This window comes from Notothenia coriiceps, unplaced genomic scaffold, assembly GCF_000735185.1.
Source record: "Notothenia coriiceps isolate Sejong01 unplaced genomic scaffold, NC01 NC01_scaffold00019539, whole genome shotgun sequence".
Classification (NCBI taxonomy): Eukaryota; Metazoa; Chordata; class Actinopteri; order Perciformes; family Nototheniidae; genus Notothenia; species Notothenia coriiceps.
In genome coordinates, this window is record NW_011352240.1 from 47,356 (window position 1) to 70,748 (window position 23,393).

General features: G+C 40.9%; 1 protein-coding gene across 1 annotated transcript in view; it reads right to left on the reverse strand.

Moving 5' to 3' along the window:
* LOC104952110 (uncharacterized) overlaps nt 1-7,177 on the reverse strand; it is a 30,376-nt gene extending 23,199 nt beyond the window's left edge. The window contains exon 1 of the mRNA XM_010778864.1: nt 7,052-7,177. Coding sequence (XP_010777166.1) covers nt 7,052-7,177 — 126 coding nt within the window. The remainder of the gene's footprint in view (nt 1-7,051) is intronic.
* Between the last annotated feature and the right edge of the window lie 16,216 nt (nt 7,178-23,393).

Sequence of the window (23,393 nt, forward strand, 5' to 3'; positions counted from 1 at the left end):
CGACTCTTTGTTTGTAGATATATACTAAACTACAGCATACAAATACAGAAAGTAATGTAGGCCTGTTATACTGAGTGATATATATTTTACACACTGCTCTGCTTTCTGCACGGACCTCACAGCTGTTCTCACTGTAAACATCGCGTTGCGATGAAAGCAGACAGTTACTAAAATAATATCCAAGGGATGCATGCAGAGCTGTCATTGGCTGAGATAAGTCCGGCCGTGCATCACGCCTCCACGGTTCCCGGAAATGCATCCGTGGAGGAGCCGTGGAGGATGCATCAGTGTCTCCTCGGTTAGAGCTCCTCCAGAGAGCCTCCTCGATGCTCGGTCCTCTAAGTGCATTTAGAGAAATGAGATGTCCTTCAAAATGGCACGCTGAAATTCATTTCCGGGTCACTACCGGAGGACCGAGGAGTCGAGGAGAGGAAATTTGAGTATCAATACTCAAATTTCCTCTCCTCGACTCCTCGGTCCTCCGGTAGTGACCCGGAAATGAATTTCAGCGTGCCATTTTGAAGGACATCTCATTTCTCTAAATGCANGGAAACTATTCTGCACCCCGTGCAACTGTGTGTTGGAGCATAAGTCTTAGAGAAAATCGACGGTGACGACCCACTTTGATTCATTCAAACATTCTATAATGCTTTCTGCTGCTGCGGACAAGAAAGCCAAACAACTCACGTTCACCGAGGCATCAACCTCCAAAACGCTTTCGAGGGCTACAAGAAACGAAGTGAGTAGCCTACAAGATTGAAGCTGGTCAGATAACGAACGAGAATGAAAACGAATGAGGCGGAGAAGTGTGTGTGTGTGTGTGTGTGTGTGTGTGTGTGTGAGAGTGATTAAAATAGCCCAATTGCTTTTACAATAAATAAACATTGAATGTGTTCAATTGAATAGGAAAGGGGTTTAACGTTAGTGGCAGGTTTTGTGTGAGAGAGAATATAAGACAGCCCAATATTTCAAAAATAAATCTATTATTTTTCGCAATTTAAAATCCCTGCACGTTTAATCGCATAATCAAGGATTTTAGCCCGCATAATCAAGGATTTTTGTCCGCGTTTTTCTGGAGGGTCTAATTAAGTGTGTTAAATTATATGAGGGTCAGGGAAGGTTTTGTCAGATTTAATTGAACAGGTGGACACAAGTGAAGGAGGTTGCAGGAAACAGGAACAAAAAATAACAACAATTTAGCTGTGATTCTTAAGTGTTTATTATAACTGTAAATAGCTTAATTTCCCACACTTTTAATCTCAATTTGATTAATTCACTTCTACTTGGTAAAAGTTTTCTGTACATAACATTCTTCTGAAGCGACGCTAGAACTAACAACTAACGGTCTATATTTGTGACTTATAATGCAGATTTGATGTGCCTTTTAGCATTATCGCTAACATTGCTAATATTCAAATGATAACATTATTATGAAAAAGATGTTAACTTTTAACTCCTGTTTTGTCCTTTGCTCAACCAGTATATACCTTCTTTTGTTTAACTCTCATGAAACCAAACCGCTGCACACAATATTTTTCGAATCGCAAAGAACCATCATAGAGCAGGCCAACAATAGTATACAAAGTCTGCTGAATATTTGTTTGTTATAAACTAAGACTGGAACAGTGAAAAAGTGAGCATGACTCACTTGAACTACATGACGACACTCTCTTATTAATACATGGAGCGTGGCGGGAGAGTGCGGCACATCACAGAGCCGAAGTGCAGGTGGACTATTTTAGCTCACCTCATCAATCATTAAAACAAGCCACTGTATGGACGGACATGTCGGCGCAGCGCTGATGGATGGGTGGAGCGAGAGAAGGGAAGGTAGGCCATGGCAGGCAGCCAGGCAGCACCATTATGAACATTCACTGTGAAATATCCAGAATATATATCACAAGGAGAAGTCCTGTCTTTGTGGGCAGAACAGAACAGCGATCACCGTGTGATACAGGTATGTCAGGTACATCAGAGTGGCCTTATTACTAATGGATGTTCACGCCAGGTCTAGTGAAGCCACCAACAGGTGCAGCAGTCTGTCCTTATCCAACTCATCTATAAACCATAGGGAGCCTCACATTATCTACTGCATCCATTTTAATATTTAACTTTCCTCACTGCACTGCAGCTTTGCTCTGCTCCCTGTGATGATGCGTTACCTAGAAAGCAGCACGTCTAAATTATCCCCCACTCATCATTTTCCCCCTTGTGTGTCCAGCAAAGTCAGACTTTTCTTTCCTTGATTTATTCGCAGGTAGACTCAATCTATTCAAGTAGAGGAAGTCAAGGTTCTCCCAGGACAGCAGGCGCACTGTATCACAGCTCTGGATGATAGCTGCAGTGGGAAATGTTGTACACAGTTGATGAACAGGCATAATCAAGCAGTTGCACCCTTAAAGGACCTCAAGCCTATATCCCTGGTTGATTTAGTTCAAATGAGAAGTTCATGAGGCTAGAAATCCTTAAAGCAGCAGCTTACCCTTTTTCTTTGTCAGGGTCAATATTTGTCTTAACAAGCTCCAAGACATGTTTTCAGGGTTGCTGGAATTTTTTCAGATGCTTTTTGAAGACATTTTTGGGACATATCTTTTGTTACACTCTTTCCACAGGCAAAATAAATGCAAATTAGAACGAATATTTGTGTGTATATATGTATATTTGTCTTGCTACCTTCTCATAACTGTCATATTTAAAACGTCATTACATGGCAAAGGCAATTAACTGTGTCCCATTGTTATGGTTGAAAGTGCATACGACTGTTTAAAAAAACATTTTTATGTAAATGTCACTATTTGACTTTATCTGTATTTCAGTCACACAACTCACGTGTTTCTTAATATGTTTATTATACGCAGCATATAGTTTGAGTTTGGCTTCGCCCCATTTATTTAGGATTGTTAATTTTCACATCATTGTGTAAAACAGTTATCTGTTCTGGTCATTGCTTTAGTTAATTTCCCACATTTAAACACACACGTCACTTATACAATATTCTTTTCATCTTTCATCCAGGCACTAAATTGCAAGTCTGCTCATCTTCTTCATGTCACATATTGGCCGGTGCGGCTCAGGGCTAAAGACATTTATCCAGATTATTCTTCCAGATCATAAGAAATAACAGAGGGGCTGTATATCGTCTCTGAAATCCCCTGACCAACTGTCTTTATCCAAGCATAATCTGGACTGTTTTGTATACCTCTTTTATCCTTTTCTTTGGTGAGAAAATCACAAGAAAAGGAAAGAAGTGGACTCTGGAGGCCACACAACATTTATATCACAGATTTTATGACCTTATTTTAAAAAAAAGGTTTGATGGATCCACAGGAGACAGTAACAACACCAAAACCATTTTGTGAAATATAAATTATATTTGAGAAAATATCATAATAAATATTTCACTTACATACAATTTAAATGTGTGATAGCAGCAGACCTTGTACATCGCATTACCATCATAATGTTATATAACATTTAAATGATCTGATACACTTTTAAATGCATTAAAAGAGAACCATGACTTTTTGGTTGTACTTTTGGTTTCCTGTAAAAGAAAAGTAAGACATCACAGAAAAAAAAGTAACTAAAATTCACAAAAGTCATTCAATGGACTTTTTTTTTTCTGTTTCATGTTAAATGAAATATATATATTGCATCTGGTAGAAGTAACAGTCTCTCCCACCTCAGAAAACAACAAAACACACATTTCTTAAAAGTGTTCCAATGGTAAGGACACACAAACGTTGACCATAATGTGAGTTTGGTGGTGGGATTACCACAGCAGGGCACTATGGTAATCTATCACAATGTCCTTGAGAGGAAAATCCCATGAGGAGCCCAAATGTTAAACAAAATCCTAGGAGGGGGCAGTACTGAGGCCTGAGAGAGGGACAACATTACGATACACATCTGGTGATAAGAGCTAATAGAAAACGGACATAATGCAGTTTTAATACAACTGTGGTAGGCTGGGTATAGGAGATAAGACACATAAAGCTTTCTATACAAATGTAATAGAAGATAAACAGAGTTGGAGAATGCATGTTTACCCACAATGGAAGGTCACACAGCTAAAATCTATTGCCTGGATCAAATACATTTCATTTACACAGATCCTACACATATTTGACATGTTTGAAAGCACCAACAGAAAAGCACTGATTGAGGTGCATCCATCGACACTAAACACCAACATATTATAACATCCCCAATAAGTAAGGGTTGTTTTCATGTGTACACAAAAATCTGGATGATACAACTATACACCATCACAGAAGGGAGTGTTCCTCTTTTTAGATGATCTTAGATGATCCTGTGACATTAAATGCCTTACAATGATTGATTTTACCGTATTAATACTCACTTTGGTTCTGAAAGTTAGATAAGAAGAAAAATACCACTCTTACATGTGTAGGGCAAAGAAGTAGCAAGAACTAGCAGTCAGTTAGCTTAGCTTAGCATAATGAAGCGAAAGAGCTAACCTGGCTCTGTCCAACAGTAACATAACAAGCATACTACAAAAAAAAAAGCAAATCTACAGGGGGGTTTTGTGCCGATTTATATCCTGTCAGGGAACAGTAACTTTGTGAAGGTGCTTTTAAAATGTTTTCGACAGAGCCTGGACTCTTTTCCAGACCTTATGCTAAGCTAACCAGCGCCTGAAAAAGCGCAATTCCCATACACTGACTGAAAATCAAGACCTCATAAACCCAGTGTAATATCAAAGCATCATGATACTAACTCAATCACTGTTATATTTAGAAGACTTGTCAGACGATGAAAACCTTACTCAACATTGTATCAAAATTCTCTTTCATGTAGATATTGTTTATTACATGCTGACCCTGAGGATGTGTCGGAAATGTACTGCGAAACAACTTCATAACAGTTTTCTATGGCATACAGGCAGCTACAGGAGGAGGTTGTCTGGTAACCACTGCAGTGTGTAATTCAAACAGAATATGTAGGTGTTAGCAGATGGACACAAACTGCCTGCTAAGTTAAAAAGGTGACCAAAGGATTGATAAGCTGGTAAAAAAAAGCTTACAACTTAATTAAATTGTGCCTTGGGGGGAGGCGAACAGAAACGTGCACTGACTACTGATCAGCTGCTGGTACAGATTTGTTTCCTCCTGCATCAATATTTTTGAGAGGGAACTGAAGAAAAACGTGAAATAACTACAGCTCGCCTTAAGAAACCATAATTATAAATTGGTGTTTAAATGAAAATCAGCTCTTCTGAATCAAATATTTATGATTTTTCTTAGCATTTTGTAGGGCTGGAATAGATGATTAAGGTTTTTTGGTTTTCTTTAATGGCATGCATTACATAAGCTGTCCTCTGTTTAATGGGGAATTTCTAGTTAAATGAGAGCTTTAGATTGCCAATCTAGGAATGACTAAACATGCTTTGAGAGGGAAACTAAATATTTTCATCTCAGGGACTCTGCAGGATTTATTTGGGGGTAAGTGGGGGTCATAAAATGGGGAGCGTATTTCATATTTTGACTAATGGGAGGGTAGTTTTACTTTCTGGTAGGGCATGGAATTATCTTTTATATTTCTCACCCTGGATGTATACTTGAATTTAAGCCTTCCCTTGGTATAGTTAGTTATTTAATAATTAGCTACATCAGTGCAATGCAACTCAGGCATTGTGTTGGTTAGGTGAAGTGCAATGGGGACATACAACTGATGTCATACATAAGTTACAATGGCATTTCATGTATTTTCCTTAATTTTCTTAATTCTTGGTTGAGTACTTCAGAGTTTGCAGCTCTGCCAAGGTCACTCATTGGCACACTGGCAATAGTAACAAGTTAGTCATTACCAGCCCTTAAAAAAAAGATAGTTTTACTTCCTAGGAGGTTCTTGTGTTTTTTGAAAGTCAAACACAAGATTTAGCACCTCCTCCCTGACCTAATCATTTTCATAAAGTCCCTACAGGTATATTTCTTGTAGTACAAAACACATTTTCACAGTAGGGAATAAGAGTTGTCATCATCAGTCATCTTTTCACAGTTTCAGAGTCTCAAAGAATAAGAGTATTTTTAGAGAGCGAAAGAATCGGCAGATGATGGGACACTAAAAACAAGTAATAGGGCGATGACATGTTAGAGATTACAATGCCACAAATATGGTTACTTTACCTTAAATATTTGGATCTGAGGTATGAGTTCTTTGGTATCTACAAAATATTTAGTTTCTGAGTTACGAATCAAAGCATTACAGCAACATTCTTATGGCAGCATTTCTGTAGTTCATTTTTCTTCCCATACTTTGGAGAAACAGCTGCATTGCTTGTCAATTAAACCACAAAGCACCAGATTGATGTCTTGCTTAGTTAACATTATTTTGTGTACATTCTGCAGCATTGGTTTGGCCAACGGCAGAAATCCATATGGGCTGCATGAACACACCAGCAAGCATGCCACAGCCACACCCTGACAGACTATGCATCATGACAACAGTCCAGCGAGGTGTCGAGTGTAAAGAGGGAGGCTCATCAGTCAGGAAGTGGAACCCAGTGCGGGACTGGCTGCTACAGCTGCCAGTACAGCAGAACAGAGCTGCCAGTGTGAATAATGTTTCACTCTCACAGTTTCCATGTCCATTACACTTGAGGATATAGAACATGTTCAACAGAGAACAAATAAAGAGTGCAAACAAATGCACAAAAATACTGCAATATCTTAAAAATTTAAAGGCAAAGATGTGGTTCATTGTGCTTGGCTAAAAGTAGTTTGATCAAGGTTAAACTGGTTTACCTAATTGCATTTGAAGGTAAATTGGGTCTACATGATTCCCTTATGATAAAGTACACTGATTCAAGGAAAACCATTATAGAAAACAAAAAATAATCTATATTGACTTCTTGATGCTAAATATCCAGCATTATAATTCCATCGACGTGGCACCTATTGTTTTATTAAAAATACATCAAATATCAACATTTAAAAAATGTACACACGTGCCCTGGTTTCTCCGCTGCCTTGAGTCGCCGTCGTGCTCAGCCAAGCTTGGGCCGTGTGTCTTGGCTGTAAAAAATGACCTGCAGCAGGATGGCCACGTCGATCAGGATCTGGACCGAACTGCACACCCAGAACTGAGCCGGGCTCTCGTTCATCACAAAGTAGACGGTCTTGAAGACGTCGCCGGCTGTCCACAGCATCACCATCTTCACACTGGAGCAATGGAGGCACAGAGAGATGTGGTGAAGGTGTGCGGACACAGATAATTAAGGGGTTTTCTCTTAAATTCATTTTTCAACATTTGGGATAGCATTAATACTGGAAACATGGAGAAACAGCAAGCACGGCTCTGTCCAAAGGAAACAATTACACCTACAAGTAGATGTTTCTTGGCTCTACGTAGGGTAGGGTATACAGTAACTCCCCAAAATTATTTTTATTTTTTACACAGAGAAAATATAACTTGTTAGTAAGCTTCAATGGTAAATGGTATTTCTTTCATATAGCGCTTATCCAGTCTGAATGACTCCTCAAACTGCTTTGCAAAGTCAGCATTCATCCATTCACACCCACTAATACAGAGACAGGGGCTGCCATACAAGTAGCCACCTGCTCAATGAAGCTAACTCTCACACACATTCACACACAGTTGGCCATGCCATTGGGAGCCATTTGGGGTTAATTGAGATCGAACCCACCACCACCTCCCAGCCACAGTCGCCCCTAAGCGCTGGTAGACAGATAAATCACCTCTTGACGGAGCCCAGCTAGCTGTTTTCATATTGTTTAGACATTAGAAAGCGGTATCAACTTTCTTATATAACTTTCATTAGATATCAGCACATTTCCAAAAATGTCAAAGCATTTCCTGTTGGAGAGACATAGAGAGTGAGCAGAAAGACCTTGAAGCAGCCACTAGTAATCTGCCAGGCCAGGGGCCTGATGCCAACATAATACCCTGAAGGAGTCCTAAGAAAATGTATCACTCCTCCTAGAGTCATCACTTTCTATCTTGTCTTCATCATTTATCGTTTTCTCCCCCTGTGCTATAATCCCCCCATACATTTTGTGCCGTCTCGACTCATTTACCGTCAGGTTTCTTTAACTCTTAACCTTCAAAGTATTTGCTCCCTCCTCTGTTCTTGCGCCGATATTCTCATAGGAATGAATGTAATATGAGTTTATTATTTTTATTAGGGCTGACTGGGCCTGGGGATGGAGCCGGACCATCAGTCATCCATGACACATCCTGTAAGGGTCAGAGAGGGTTGAGGGAGAAAGGAAAGGGGAGAGACGGAGACAGAGGACAACATTTATCGAGCATGCAGTGGGAGAAACAGGGAGAAGCCAGAGAGAACGAGAGGGACCTCTGTGATTGGGGAGGAGACCTCTGTGAGACAGTTATAGAAGAGGAGTGTGTGTGGGGGCAGCCTAATGACTGTCGGGACACATGTCCTGTCCTTCAGCTCTCCTTGCAGAGTCATGTCAAAGTCCTAACTCTCCCCGGGCTCCCTTCAGGCCCCCATGGGGAGCCGAAACAATTGCGGCAAACAATCCTGCCCTGGCATGGAAACAAGGACATTATTATTCCATGTCTGAGAATGTGCTATATCTAGTCACTGAATATGCAATCAAAATGTGATCATCAACCTGGAACACGGGCTGTGTTGTAGAGCTACACGATGTGTTGCAATGGAAGTTGAACTCACAGCTGGCACAATACATGGGATGTTGAAGAAACCCGTCGGTAATAGAAATTAATCTGTTCAGCTCAAAGGAATCAGAGCATGTGAAGAGAGCGGAAGTGAGAAAAACAACAAAACAGATCAAATCAAGAGGTCACACACAGATGTTCTGTTCACATCATTCCAATTCTCTGATATTACTACGACATATTAAGGAAGCTAAGTTGTTAGCGAGAGTGGTGTGAAGGTGTTTGCTAACGCTGTTCTGATTTAATGTCTGTATCATAACAACAGCTTTTATATCTGCAATCTAAGAGATCCAGTTTCCCTTTTGGAATGCTAAATACAGTATACTGCTGCGGAAAATATGTGCAAGGTGCGTGCTGTGTTCAAGTGCACCTATTTGGTGCAGTCGGTAGTTCTTTAAAATTGATTGGATGTTTGTGGGCCTCGAGACAAAAACCAAAGCACAGTGAGTAACTTTTGAAAAACAAAATATTGTAATCTTACTCTTATAAAAAAAAAAGTACTTACTTGATTCTACCTTGACGGGAAATCAGGCAGCTAATGTTAGCAGAGGTGCAATGCTTTATATAAAACATTATTGAGTTGGTTTGACTGTTTGACTCTTCTACACTCTACTAACATGTAATTGTGGCAAAAGGTGCCTTGTTCAGCAAAGTTTAGCTTTACATTGATTTGTTTCAATCCAAAACTTGTATGGATCTACTCTGAATCTGAGCGTTAAAAAACAGCCAACAATATGAAGCCAATCTGATCCTGTCAACACACAAGTCCCTTCCCGTTTGGTCCTCCTCCAATTGAACCACCCCAGGCTTTAGTCAGAATCGGGCTATTTACAGCGCTCCCAAAGGCTGACCAAGAAGTGCTTGTTTAGACCACATCTGAGTCACACTGATTTGTTTGGCTCCCCTAACAATTTTAAACCTTCGGTGCAAACACTCCAGGGTTTGATTGAACTTTTCCAAAAATAAGTGGCCCAAAGAATTTAAAATTGTCTTGCTTTTACTCTCTCTCTCTCTCAGCTGCGCCTGCCTCTCAGGGGAAATACATACTTTTTGTTCCACAGAACTTTTGAGCTCCTCAGAGCACACCCTTTGCTGAACTTCATATTTATTGTTTCATCTCTCTCCTCATCTTTCCCCTTCACTTATTTTCTTCATCTTCCCGCTCAACTGTCTTTCTTACTCTTACTGCTTCTGTCATTGCTTTCACTTCACTTCTATCTCACCTATAAAAGGGAATGAAGCTAGAGACTTTTAGCCGCTTCCAGAGCAAACCATGATACAAATCAAACACTGAATTTAGGGCACAGTAAGCTAGCTGGTTGTAGCAAATTCTCCCAAAAATAACTTGTGAGGAGGTGATACTACATTCAAAATAATGGAAGAAAATTACATCAAATGAGTGTCAATTTCTAATCAAAATAAAAAATTCATTTAATATTAGGTTTGTTATGATCCATTGAATTTTAAAATGTACAGTGTATCAGCACAACTAGCCCTGCCTTGTAATGAAGTGTGTAGAGGCCTTTTTTATCTTCAACCCTTATACTGAAAAATTAGACAAAGGTAATGCTAACAAATGTTTGCTAACTTTGTTAAATGCCATTTAGTACAGTAGCTTTAATTCTCTTGAATGTCTACTTTTCCAGTGCAGGTCTTGACTAGGAAAGCTGCACTAAAAGGTACTTCCTTTCTCCTCTTTTGAAATAACAGCTTTTCTCCACCTGATTTCAAACGTGTGCTTTTAGTTTGAAAGCCCTGTACAAGCTTGATTTGTTAAAAGAGTGACAGCCCTTATCCTCTGTTGTACTAAAGGACTCTGTAATGTTTAAGTCTGGGAACAAAAGTGTGTAGAGAGAGCCTTCACGTGGACTAACCATATTTTCCTAACATCTGTTCATTTATAACCAGATACATCTCATTAGTAGAAGAAGAATTAGATAGCATGCACATGCACTCAGAGCTGGTTAGGGCTGCAAATGACAGATTGATGGTGGGGAGAATGAAGAGGCAGATAGAAATAAATGACTACAACCATCTTTCTTTGTATTTAATGAATTCAATTTTTGTTCATCTGCCATAAAACAAATGCACCTTTTTTTTATTTGACTGCTTTTCTCATTTTATTTGGATTATACGTAATAACACTGGCTATTGTTAGGCTAATATTGCAGTAATTGTATTGTCAGTTAACTGGTGTTGAATGAATGGCAGCATTTGAAATGTGACATGAAAATGATTATAACCAATAAGGATGTATGTGTTACGATCTGTCTGTGTTGTGTTTTTGTCATGTCTGTTTCTGTCTTTGGTTTCCTGTCTCTGTGTTTCCCCTCCCATCTTGTCTGTTTCTGCTGATTGTGTGCACCTGGTGCCCGGTGTTGTCTCCTCCCCTCTCACCTGTGTCTTGTTCAGTTGATTAGTTTGTGTGCATTTAGGCTCTGGTTTTTCTGTTGGTCTTTGAGGGATTATTTATGTTGTTGGAAGGTTCTTTGTTCAGAGGGATTTTTGTATTATTTGCCTTGCCTTATTTTTACTTTGTTGCTAATCTTTGCAATAAAAGTATTTTTTGAATTTGGATATTCTGCTTTTGGGTCCTGTGTACCTTGCCCTCCAGCCGTGACAGAATAATCCCACCAAAAGATGGATCCAGCAGACAGCCTGTACGAGGTGACGTACAATTTGACATGCTTTAAAAACGACTGTCGATATGCCTCCAGTAGTGAAGAGAGGCAGTCTATTATCTCAACGGCACGCCAAGAAGTAACCTCAAGGCCCTGGTTAAGGGAGTTACTACCCGAGTGGGTGGAGGACTTTTTTGGTAGCTTTGAGGTCAAACCTGTTTCCCGGCCTGCTAGCCCCTGGCATGCTAGCCCCCTGCCGCCCACAGTTCCCAAAAAGGCTCCTTTCAAGGACCCTTTCGCTGGGTCTCGTCTGGCCTTTGGAGGACCTCTGAGCCTCCACAAGGCTTCAAAGGCAGCATGGAAGGAAACGCAAGGCCAGGATTCCAGCCCCAGCAGCCATGGTTTCCGGCTCCGGTCGCCAGTCCCAGAAGACATGGTTCAGGCCCTGGTTCCGGCCCCAGCAGCCATGGTCCCTTCCTCTAGTCCCAACTCAAGTCCCTTCTCTAGTCCCTTCTCTAGTCCTCCTCTATTCCCTCTAGTCTCCTTAGGCCTCTTTAGTCCCCTCTCTAGTCCCATCTCCAGTCCTTACTCTAGTCCCTTCTCTAGTCCCTCCTCTAGTCCCTTCTCTAGTCTCTCAAGTCCCCCTCTAGTCCCATTCCAAGTCCCTCCTCCTAGTCCCTTCCCAAGTCCCTCCTCTAGTCCCTTCTCAAGTCCCTCTCTAGTCCCTCTCTCTTAGTCCCTTCTCTAGTCCCTCTCTAGTCCCCTCTCAGTCCCTACTCTAGTCCCTCCTCTAGTCCCTTCTCTAGTCCCCTCTCTAGTCTCCTCTCGAGTCCCTCTCCAGTTTCCCTCTCTAGTCCCCTCTCGAGTCTCCTCTCAACTTCCTTCTCCAGTCCCCTTTCAAGTCCGCTCTCTCGAGTCCTCTCAAGTCCACCTCTCGAGTCCCCTCTCCAAGTCCCTACCCAATGACCTGTCCGTTGGGGTTCCGTTGGGGGCCCCGCCGACTACTCTTCTGCCGGGGGTCCTGCCAACTCTATGTCCTGTCCCGTTGGAGGTCGCTGACTACTCTTCTGCCGGGGGTCCTGTCGCCGTTGGAGGTCCTGCCGACTACTCTTCTGCCGGGGGTTCGTCTGCGCCGTTGGAGGTCCCGCCGGCTACTCTCCTGCCTGGTGGTCCCTGCCAACCCTATTTCCTGTTCCCGTTGGAGGTCCCGCCGGACTACTCTTCTGCGGGGTCTGCCAACCCTGTGTCCTGTGCCGTTGGAGGTCCCGTCGACTGCTTTGCTGTCGGGGGTCCTGCCAACTCCATTGTCTTGTCCTGTTGGGGGCCCGCCGACTACTCTTCTGCCGGGGGTCCCTGCCAATCCTGTGTCCGTGCCTCTGGGGGGTCCCGCCAACAACNGTCGATTTTCTCTAAGACTTATGCTCCAACACACAGTTGCACGGGGTGCAGAATAGTTTCCCCCCACTTTCGTGAAAAACATCGGAGTACTGCTTTGCCCGGTCTTTAGTAGAAATGTTCGTCGGTAAATGAGATGGATCAGATTTTTTCATCTTGGTGTTTTCTCTCTCGTGTGAGTTCCACACGTTCACTCTACCGTGTTGTTTACCTTCTGTGATGAGCGAGCTGATGACGTCACGTCATCATCATCACTACTTCACGAGTTAACTGTTTTTTTTCTCAACTTTGTGTGGAAAAATGCGGGGATTATGCGGCCTTTTGATAAATATGTGGCCTTTTAAATATCTGCGCCATTTTGCTGATTATGCGGTAAATTCTGCGATCGCAGGATCGCGTTTTTCTGGAGGGTCTACTTAATGCAGCTTTCACCACCAATGCCAACCGGTCCATATACAGCTTTACTGAAATGTAAATCCTAATTGGCCTTCAACATCTACATCTGTAGTAAAGCTATTTATTTTAAATATTTCCATAGTTAGATAACCCTGTGCCCTATAATTACAGCACCCAAATGTGCATGTTTTAGAAACCTCAATACAACCTAATCCCTGTAAGGGCAAACTGCATCACCCCCCCTCTTTTCAAACTTCCCAGAAACTGCTTTCTTCCTTCCATGTTTTGTTATCACATAGACATAGGGCCATCCATTTGACCCCTTTAATGAAGGCAGAATCACCAAAAATAAAAGGAGAAACGAGTGGGTGAGATTGGTATGGAGATAGATCAAACTCATTTTATTGTTGCGACACAGGCAGATGGTCTTATAATAAAGGGCCTAGGTTACAAGAAGAGCCACTCTAAAAGCTCCTCAACTGGAGAGCCTGAGAAAGTTGATCTTTTATCTTGTCATCAAAACTAATAAAAAACATTTCAAAGCTCATTTTGAGTGGAAACTATTTCTGAGACTGACCTTCGACCCTCTTTTATGGTTAAACAATTGGTGAAGGGGCACAGAGAGGAGCAGATAACAGAAGGCAGCACAAATGGGGGAAACACGTCTTTGGAATTGGGGAATTTGAGGAGCAGATGGTGATGTTTCTTTGCCTTCCAGGCGCACGTTAGAGCCCTGAGATGAAGAGGGGAAAACAGGAGAGGAAATAAATGTACAGCACTGTGAAGTTTATATTATGACTGTAATTGCAGTGTTAGAGAGGGAGAGAGAATGAAAGCAGAAGATGAAAAGCGAAGATAAGGCAGCGGAGGGAGAGGAAAAGTTTAAATTCTGTGGTGAAAGGAAGCTAAATACATTTAAGTACTGGACTTATTAAGCACATTTTTTCAAGTTCATATTTGTATGTTGTGCCTCTACTGTGACATGTCTCCATGCTTTAATGTTCAAAGAGTGCTTTATTTGTCTCATACTGCCTGTGCTGCAGCACCTCTCTTCACCCTCGGTGCTAGCCAATAGAAATGTGTTACATAGTAATGTCATTATGTTAAGGAAGTAAATAAAGGAGTCCAATGGAGGCATTTTGGGGGTGGGGGGGTTGTGTGGGAGAGAATGTTGGGATTTTAGCCTGTACAGAAAATAAATAAATGGCAGATGGCTCTGAGCTCCGAGCAGTCTCATGGTCCCACAGCGCGGGACATTCTGCTCCCCCCCCCCAGGCAAGAAATGTCGGGCCGGGCTAAGGCACAGTGGGAGAGGATCAAACTTCTGAGGAGGGAAGAGGTTTTTCCTAGGTCAAGGACTACGGAAAACAGAAAGGTGCAGGGTAAGCGAGCAAGAAAAATAGTTGTTTTGAAACGGACCTGCGTGCACTTTTCTTTGTTTCATTTTATTTGGTTGTTGAACCAATAAAAGAACCAACAAATGCAAGAAGGTAAAAATGTCGCTTAAGATTTTTAAAAGCATGTTACGTAACATATGTGAAGTCACAGCTATGAAAATACATGACTTAATATTCCTGCTTCAAGCTTCAGGAACCTTGTGCATCTATCATTTGGAAGGGCAGTGTGGGGAATAAAGAATTGTTTTCTCGCCACGCTATATGGAACAAGTCCATTAGCTGATCAAAGTAATGAGAATCCATCAGAGGGAGAATTATTCTGCACACCTCTGTAAGATATTCCTGCCCTCTCTGCATTTTATATGGATATATAAGTTTTTCTTCCTCCTCACAAAGAAGGAGCAGTGACGTGTTAGCCGTCTGTTGTTCCCGCTTTTTGTTTGATTACATTTTTTGTAGCTATTCAGATTGTAGTTTAAGCAAATATGCCTAAAGTGCGATGTGTAGGACGTGGTCAGAATGTTTGTTTAAAACATTCGAACAGCATCTACATTATGAGGATTATATAGATGAAAAATGCTTGCTGATCAGTGTGGTTTTGGGGATGCCGGAGGTGTTTACCATTTGTATCATCGCAACAAGGTATTATTTTGACCAATTTTCTGATTTTCAGCAGTTTGTCTTGTTATAGCCCTGATCTAAGATAGCCGTTTTTTTTTTTTTTTGTGATGGACTGAGGACTGCACATTCACATTGCATGGTATGGTGGCCCACAAGTGCCAATGTGCAACAATGGCCCAAAACACGCTGTAGCTTCAGAAACAACGCTAATAGAAACACACAATTGCGACCACAACACATACAAATCCAGAAACATCTTCACTAACTTGACAATACATGCGCAGCATTTAGAAAACATTCACCAACTTGAGGAGCGTTGACTAAAAGCTCCAGGTCCGGAAGGCTTGTTGACGTTGGGGATAACATAAGTTTCTCATAATGTAAGTAGTCAAAACAAGAAATTTGTAAATGTCATCTTCGGCTTTTGGATGTTGCGATTTACGATCCTCTGACATTTCATAGAATTGGGGGGGGGGGGTCAATCCTACCAGGGAGCTAGAATCACACTGAGATCAGAGCTGAGCATCGCTGGACATACATCACATCGTGAGCGTATAAAGGACATGCAGCACCTGCATAGCAGAAGCTCACCTGAGTTATAGTGAGATCAGATGCTGCTGCAATATGTCCTGCAATCGAAAGGGTGTGTTTAGAGCCACTAACTGAAGTCTCCTTGAGGATAAACAAGCTAAATTGCCCCTACTTCACCTACAAGTCCCTGATGGAGTTGTTCTTTTGCTTTCACAGACCTCTCCCATCTAAAGTCCACAGATGGACAGGCAGCTCTTTCTACATCAGATGGTTCTCCCTCAGGTTTATTTTAGAATCATTAGTTCTCTCTGTCTGTGAAGTTGTGCCAGTTTTTCTGTCTGGAATGACTGTGAATCACACGTGTGTGTATATGTGTGGGTGTTCAGGGTGCATGCTGTCTATCATGAAAGATAATCCAGCACAGCAAAGTGTCATGTAACGTGGGACGAGGACATTAGTTGCTGTTGTCAGAGTGGAGCCAGACGACATGCCCGCAGGCTGGTAAACAGATAAGCAACGACAGAGACTCCACTGTAAGGAAGGATGACAGGAAAAATATCCAAGCTATGGTGGAAATAATTCAACTTGCACGGAATATCAGCTCAGCAGGGTTTACTGCATGAGAACAATGTCTTTCACAGAAAAAGTGCAACATTGACTTCAATACACTTTCTTCTGAGTATTTTACTCTTTCACACATCCCACAAAACTGTGACTCAGGCTCCTCCACAAAGCTCTAAAAGCTCAAAACAAAACAAAAAACTAACACAAAGTCAGGGACTCAAAAAAAGGCCAGATTGCAAGATTAATAACAAAACATTGGCACTAAATGGTAAGAATAAATGTCATTGAACATAATTCTGTGTTTTTCAAGATTGCTAATAAGGATGTTCTTGCCTGGTAAATGGGTAGAATAGATGGTTTGAACAATGCTGATGAAACAATTAGTTGATAAATTACAATTGTGATAGTCAATTCAGTTTTTTAAAGGTAACCCCCGAGATTTACACAAAATATAAATGTATGTTATCAGGATTTGTTTTGGTTAAAGAGCCCCTATTGTGCTTTTTTTGGTTTTCCATTTCCTGTAGTGTGTTATGGTTTTAGTGCATGTAAATGGTCTGCAAAAGCTAAAAACCCAAAGTTCACACCAAAGGGAGTTTCTATCCCACACACTCCCCCCCTGCCTGAAAAGCGTAGATTGGACTCCTTTGTTTACTTCAGTAACATAGTGACATCACTATGAAACACCTGCGCTTCTTTTCGCTTCTTTTGGGTATTGCTCCCAAACATTGTACGTGATAGGCTAAGGGGCGGGACATCTCTAAGCGGTTGACAAGTCACAACAGAGCCGGCCAGTTAACCAATCAGAGCAGACTGGACTCTGGTTTCAGACAGAGGGTGAAAAGAGGTGCTGCAGCACAGGCAGTATGAGAAAAATAAAGACTTTTTTGAGCATTTAAGCATGGAGACCTTTCATAGTAAAGGCACAAAATACAACTATGAACCTTAAAATGAGCATAATATGGCCTCTACAAAAGTTATTTTGTGTAAAATTAAAACATTAAAAAAATTCCCTTCAACAAATGAATCAAGAAAGGATCCACAATTTATATCATTGTGATAATGAAAATAATCATCGGATTTAAAGAGGGACTTTATTATTTGTCAGGCATCTAAAAGTCATCCAAAAAGCTCCAAAAAGGTGACACTCACATGATGACAGCTTTTTGTGTCACTTCTTTTACACACTGCCATTTCTCTCTCCACAGCGGCCTTAAATCATAAGTTAGTTTAATAAAAGGGAGTGCAGCCCGTGAAAGGGTTTATCCACCTGGTCCTGGCTTGCCCCCAATTCGAAGCAGAATTGCATTTTGTGTTGTCCCATATGTTCCCTGGCTCAGAGAGGTGTGTGTGTTATTGTGTGTGTAAGTGTTTGCAGTGCCCTTTTACTGCCGCAGCACTCTGCTTCTTTCTCTCCTCTACTCGCTAGTTGGCATGTAAGGTCACACTCATATAAACACATCTAGTCATCCACACACACACACACACACACACACACACACACACACACACACACACACACACCAGCAGTTTTTTTCTTTTTAAGACAAAGTGCCTCAGCAAAAGCAGCAGACAGCAAAGCTTCACTGAAACCTCAGCGGCATATTTAACATAAATTCCTCTGTCCTCTCTCAGCCATTCACTGGTTAGTGTGACATCAAGACGGCCGAAAAAAGCTCACTCTCGGCTGTCACTCTCGCACAGCCAATTCCTCCATTCCCTCAGCAATTAGCTCAGGATTAGATTGAGGTCAATACTCTCAACTCTATTTCATACCCATTCTGTGTAAAGTTTCAATCAATTCCAATTGCTTTCCTTCTTTCTTTTTCTACCTTTCTCAGGGTTTTTTTCATGCCTCATTTTGGACTCAAATTAAAGCTTCTCTTATCCGGCATTTAAACTGAACACTGGGACTTTATCGGAGCTTCTCGGACTATTAATCTGCTCTCGTGTGAGGTAATTATAACGTCTTTACATGGAACAAAGTTTATTACATAAAGGTGACGCACGAACCACTGAATGCCATCACTAGCAACCATCTATTGGACACGGGATGTAAGCAGTTGAGGCTAATAATAATAATGATGATGATGATGATGATGATGATGCAGACAGTTATAAACACGACCGTGATGAAGATGATGATATGGGTAATAACCCTGATTGGTGACAGCGCCAAACCGATTTCCTCCCACTATTACTCGAGGGGTATAAGGCGAGTGTCCATCGCAACATTTCACAGTCCATAGGGTTTATGAACCATTACTGACTGCCACTGACGGGCATTGAACCAGAGGTCATTTGCATGTTGTGCTACTGCATTAGCTCGATGCTGTCAGGTTTGCATCACATCTCAGAACATGTGGCTGACAGGGATTTAACCAAAGGTCATCTGCGTTATCCATTGATAACATCAACTTGTGCTGAGCTTCTTGCCGTTAAGCTGGAAATTAAAGTCGATACACAACAAGCTCACTAATCGCATATTCAAATGATAAGGTTTCTTTCCGGAACATAAGGAGAGACGCTGAATATCTAACAGCTGGACATTTTACTGCAAAGCTCATAAGGTGCCCAATGCAAGATATAAAATCAAGTGACCTAGAAGCGGCAAAACAGTAACAAAGCCTTTAATCCCGTAAAATCAATCTGGTTTGGTTGTGTAATGTCCTGTTTTACTGCAGATAACCATTGACCTCCATTTGAGAGGTTAACTAAATTAATGAATAAAGAATAAGCTGCATGTCTTTTTATCCCATCACTAGTGCTATTAACTGTTTTTGGTGAAATGTTATCTTGCCTTCTGATTGGCTAATTTGCCATTTTACGTAGTTTTGGTGTGAAATAACCGCTGTACAGAAGTAAATAAATATCAGATTGACATACATCTTAATACATTGATATTTCACGAGACAAATTGTCAAGTTTGGCTAGATTACTGTAACATACAGTACGTTACATTGTGATGCTAGTATTGTACAAGTAGCATTACCTGTTCTTTCAGGGGAACTGCTTATTAATCTGAAACCGCCTTAATCAGAGAAATGTCGCATTAGACAATTCATTTTTTTATTCTATTATTCCAAAAACAAACATCCATTGTTCCAAAGGCCCATTGCCCCGATTGTCCTGTACTTATTGCATTTATTGTTTGGGTTGGTTTGGTATAGACAGGAGAAGGGTAAGAACATCAGTAAGATTATCAGGGTATGTCAATTGGAGACAGACTGGGCGGGACATGCCTTTGCCATGAATCCCTATGCATTATAATAAGCTTTTTTCTTATTTCCGGAAAGTCTGTATTCTGCCCGAACAATGGACATATGTTTACAGGGGAAAAAAGACTATTGACCATTTGGATTAGTGTGCATCAGAAAGATGGCATGACATTTATTTAGGATTGCAATGCTGGCAGAACCATTTTAAAGGGGCCCTGTTATGCTTTTCAGGATTTTCCCTTTCCTGTGGTGTGTTATAAAAGTTTTTGTGCATGTCCATCTAGAGGGAGTTTCTCTCTGAAACCCTCCCGAAACTCCTCCATTGATTTACTTCCGTAACATAGTGACATCATTAAGTAACGGACAAGCTTCTTTGGTCTATTGCTCCAACACATTGTACATGATAAGCTAAGTGGCGGGACATCTCTAGGCGGTTGTCCAATAACAACAGAGACGGCCAGCTAACCAATCAGAATATACTGGACTATGGTTTCAGACAGAGGGTAAACTAAATAAACACCTTTTGAACATTAGGGTATGGAAACATGTCAAAGTAAAGGCACAAAATGCAAGCATGAACCTGAAAAGTAACATAATAGGTCCATTTTTAGCTACAGGACTCTTTACATTCAAGTTATCTAAGGAAACTAGCTAATTCATATGGTTGAAGTCACTTTGTGTCTTCAAATTCAGTTGCTGAAATCTATTGGGCCAGAACTTGAATGTTATTAGCAACACTGGTTATGGAACTGTGTTCCTTGTCAGTGTTTTCATGTCAGTAGAGAAACATTGCAGAGAATAATGTAATAATTGGTTGCTTGGAAAGTAAGCTTGACAAGTCAAGATTGTCACACTCCTAGGTTTTTGTCACAGTTTTAGTGTTGTATGTCTGGTTATGGGTTTTGTAAGTCTGTTCATTCGGTGTTTTGTCTTCCTCCTTGTGTTTTGTCTGGTCCTCCTCCCTGTCGTTAGTTTCCCTGGTGTGTCTGATTGTGTTCACCTGTTGCCCTTGTGTTTCTCCCTCCCCTGCCCAGCTTTGATTACCCTTCTGTGTATTTAGTCTAGTCTTCCCCTGTGTTCCATGTCGGTTCATTGTTTCCCCTCCATGTTATTCCACGGTCTGTGTTCCTTGTGCTGCTCGTTTGTTTTGGATATTTTGGATACTGCCTTTTTTGCCACAGCTTTTATTATTTAATAAAGTTCGCTTTTTGTTAAATTCTGCATTTGAGTCCTACCTGCTTCACCCAATCATAACAGAATGAACAGAGGATGTGCAGATGTACTGCCATCCTGATATCAGGAGAGTTTGTTATACTATTTTGGAGCCAAGATAGCAAACAGGCGTGTGTTTGTTGAGGTGTATCTGGGTAGCACTCTTAGTGAGGGAGTAGCAAGTCGATTGGCTGATGCAGAGCAAAAAAAAAGTTTAATCACGGGGTACCATTTATAACAGAAATAATATGCTTAAATTCTAAATCAAAAACTTTGTGCAGGGTAGCTCTACACCCAAAATACATTTTGAAAGTCAGTTATGTAGCTTTTAGAATTCTCAATTTGAGTACAGTTTATGATTGTATTATGTACATGCAGCTTTTAAAGGCACAACTAATGCTCCGTATGGTCCTCACGGTTGGTAAAATGTTGAAACGCAAAATAATGACACTCCACTATGACACAATTAAACTAAAGGGTGGGTTACTAACGAAAAGCAGATTTCAGATTGAAAAAGGATGTACGAAAACACGAAATACAAATGCCTCTGCCTTTCTTTGTCTAGAGTAAATGGATTTTCTATGTCAAATCGGTTTATTGGGAATTATTTTCAATCATGGGAACTATAGATTAAACCAGCAATCTTACATATTCCGTGTCTGAAAAAGGCTTTAGCTTTGTGCCAACATGTTTTGGTTTATTATTAGCAAAGAAACAATTTTGGCTGATTTTACCCCAATTTGAATGTCCATTTAATGTGTTGCAGCTGAAGGATAATCAGCTTGAGAATACTGCGGAGGAAGGTAGGTTCCGAGAGCCATTATAACGTAAGATAATCATCATTCTGTATTTTAGCACATGTTATCATGCTAAGCTAAGATGGTGAAAGTGGTAAACAATCAACTTGTTAAAAATGATCATGTAAGCATGCTGATGTGAACGTATCACTCAAAGCTTTGCACACACTGCCTTATAGATTTGGTAGCATGAGTGTAGACTTTACTCTTGAATATCAGATTATGTATTTGTTTTAACTATGAGATTTTATACTGTAATTTAAAGCAATGAAGCTTTTTATATTTTCTTAACCCTTGTGTTGTCTTCAAAAGCTGTTACCGTTCATGGTGTTCGCGGGTCAATTTTGACCCATGATTTATCTCAGTCCAAAACACACAAAAAATCGTACAAGCCTGTTGTAATGTAATGTTATGGCCCAAAACACATTACACCACATATTGCAGATGTGCATATGTGAGTTCAGGTTCAAGTGTTAGTGTACATATTCTTTGAGAAAGGTGGAGTTCCCATGGGGGGAGGGGGCAGAGGGAGGGGAGAACAGGTGCATGTTGCGAAAAATTATTGTTACAGTTGATGAAGGGGGTGGGACTGGAGTTTCTAAAGTCAAAGATTAATCTTGATTCGGACAAATTTGACCCTGAGTCACCCAAAACAACTCTGCTGGGTTTTAGAGACCTTCAGACTTGGCAAAAATTGTCAAAATCTGTTTTGTAGTGTTTATAGCTGTTGTGGAGAATATCATGAAGCCTTGTTCCAATGAAAAAAACTAGAGCGTAGTTATTATATAACTTTAACTTGAAACGGGAGACCCGAACACAACATAAGGGGTGGGGTTCAGAGGGCCTAGGTATAAAAGTCATGGCTCGCCACTGCATTTAAGGTTGGTGAGCTATAAATTGCACTAACAATGGCTTTTCCTTTCTCAAAGAAACTCAGTGGATGAACACGGATCCAGAGAGGGAGCAAGGAGACATCTTTCTGGTTCTAAACAAGCTTTCATTCAGTGAATGCTGGATGAAAATGATCAATACCTTGAACTAAAACATTTTGATACAAACAAATGTATATCTTTTTTGTCATGATTCAACTCTTGCAGAATTGCAGATGTATTCAGGTGTATCTATTCAGCAACAAAACGTAAATGTTTTCTTCAGTAATGTAACATATCTTTATGATGTCAGTCATACTGAATTGTGCAAAGTTTTTAAAACAGAAGCAGAAAATTATTGTAAATGCTTTTCAAGCATGAATATAAATGGACATTTCATGATGATGCTTCTGGGGTTATAGAGGTAAAGAAATGTATTCCTATTTCCCTCACATTCTCAAAGTTAAAGAGCAACTTGCAGGGTTTTTTTTTTACTACATTTATACTTAACGTTGCCTGAAAATTACAATTAAAAATGTTAATGCAGGATTTGATATGTTTTAAAAGACATAAGGGCAGGAATTCAGAGGAAAAGGAGCCGTTTTGAGCTCTGCTACTAAAAACTGCTTTTTTTTAACGTCATACGTCAAACGCGTCATATTACGTCACATGGGGGAGCAACTTTCTCGGACTCGTTCTCTGCCCAATCCGCGGTAGTAGTTTGTAGTTGGTTTGAGCGGTTGTGATTTAGTGAGCTGCTATTTTTTTGGTAATGTTACATTGCATTTCACCATTTGTAATCATGGTGAGCTTGTGTTTTTGTGCCGGTTTGCCACAAACTCGAGCCTCGTCAGGCCATCGAGTTTCCACAGTTTCCTCACGGGAAAAGGACCAGAGCTGCGTTTCGTTCCTGGGTGCGTTTGTGCATCACACTCCCTCGCAGCACATACTCCGCCACCAGCTTTATCAGAGAAACCGTATTACATCTTTCTCTCTCCCCCCCCCCCCCCTTCCGTGCTCTCATCTCTCTCCTCCCCTCCGGTACACGGCACTGTAAGACGTAGTGTGGAGTTTTGCCATAGGCTAA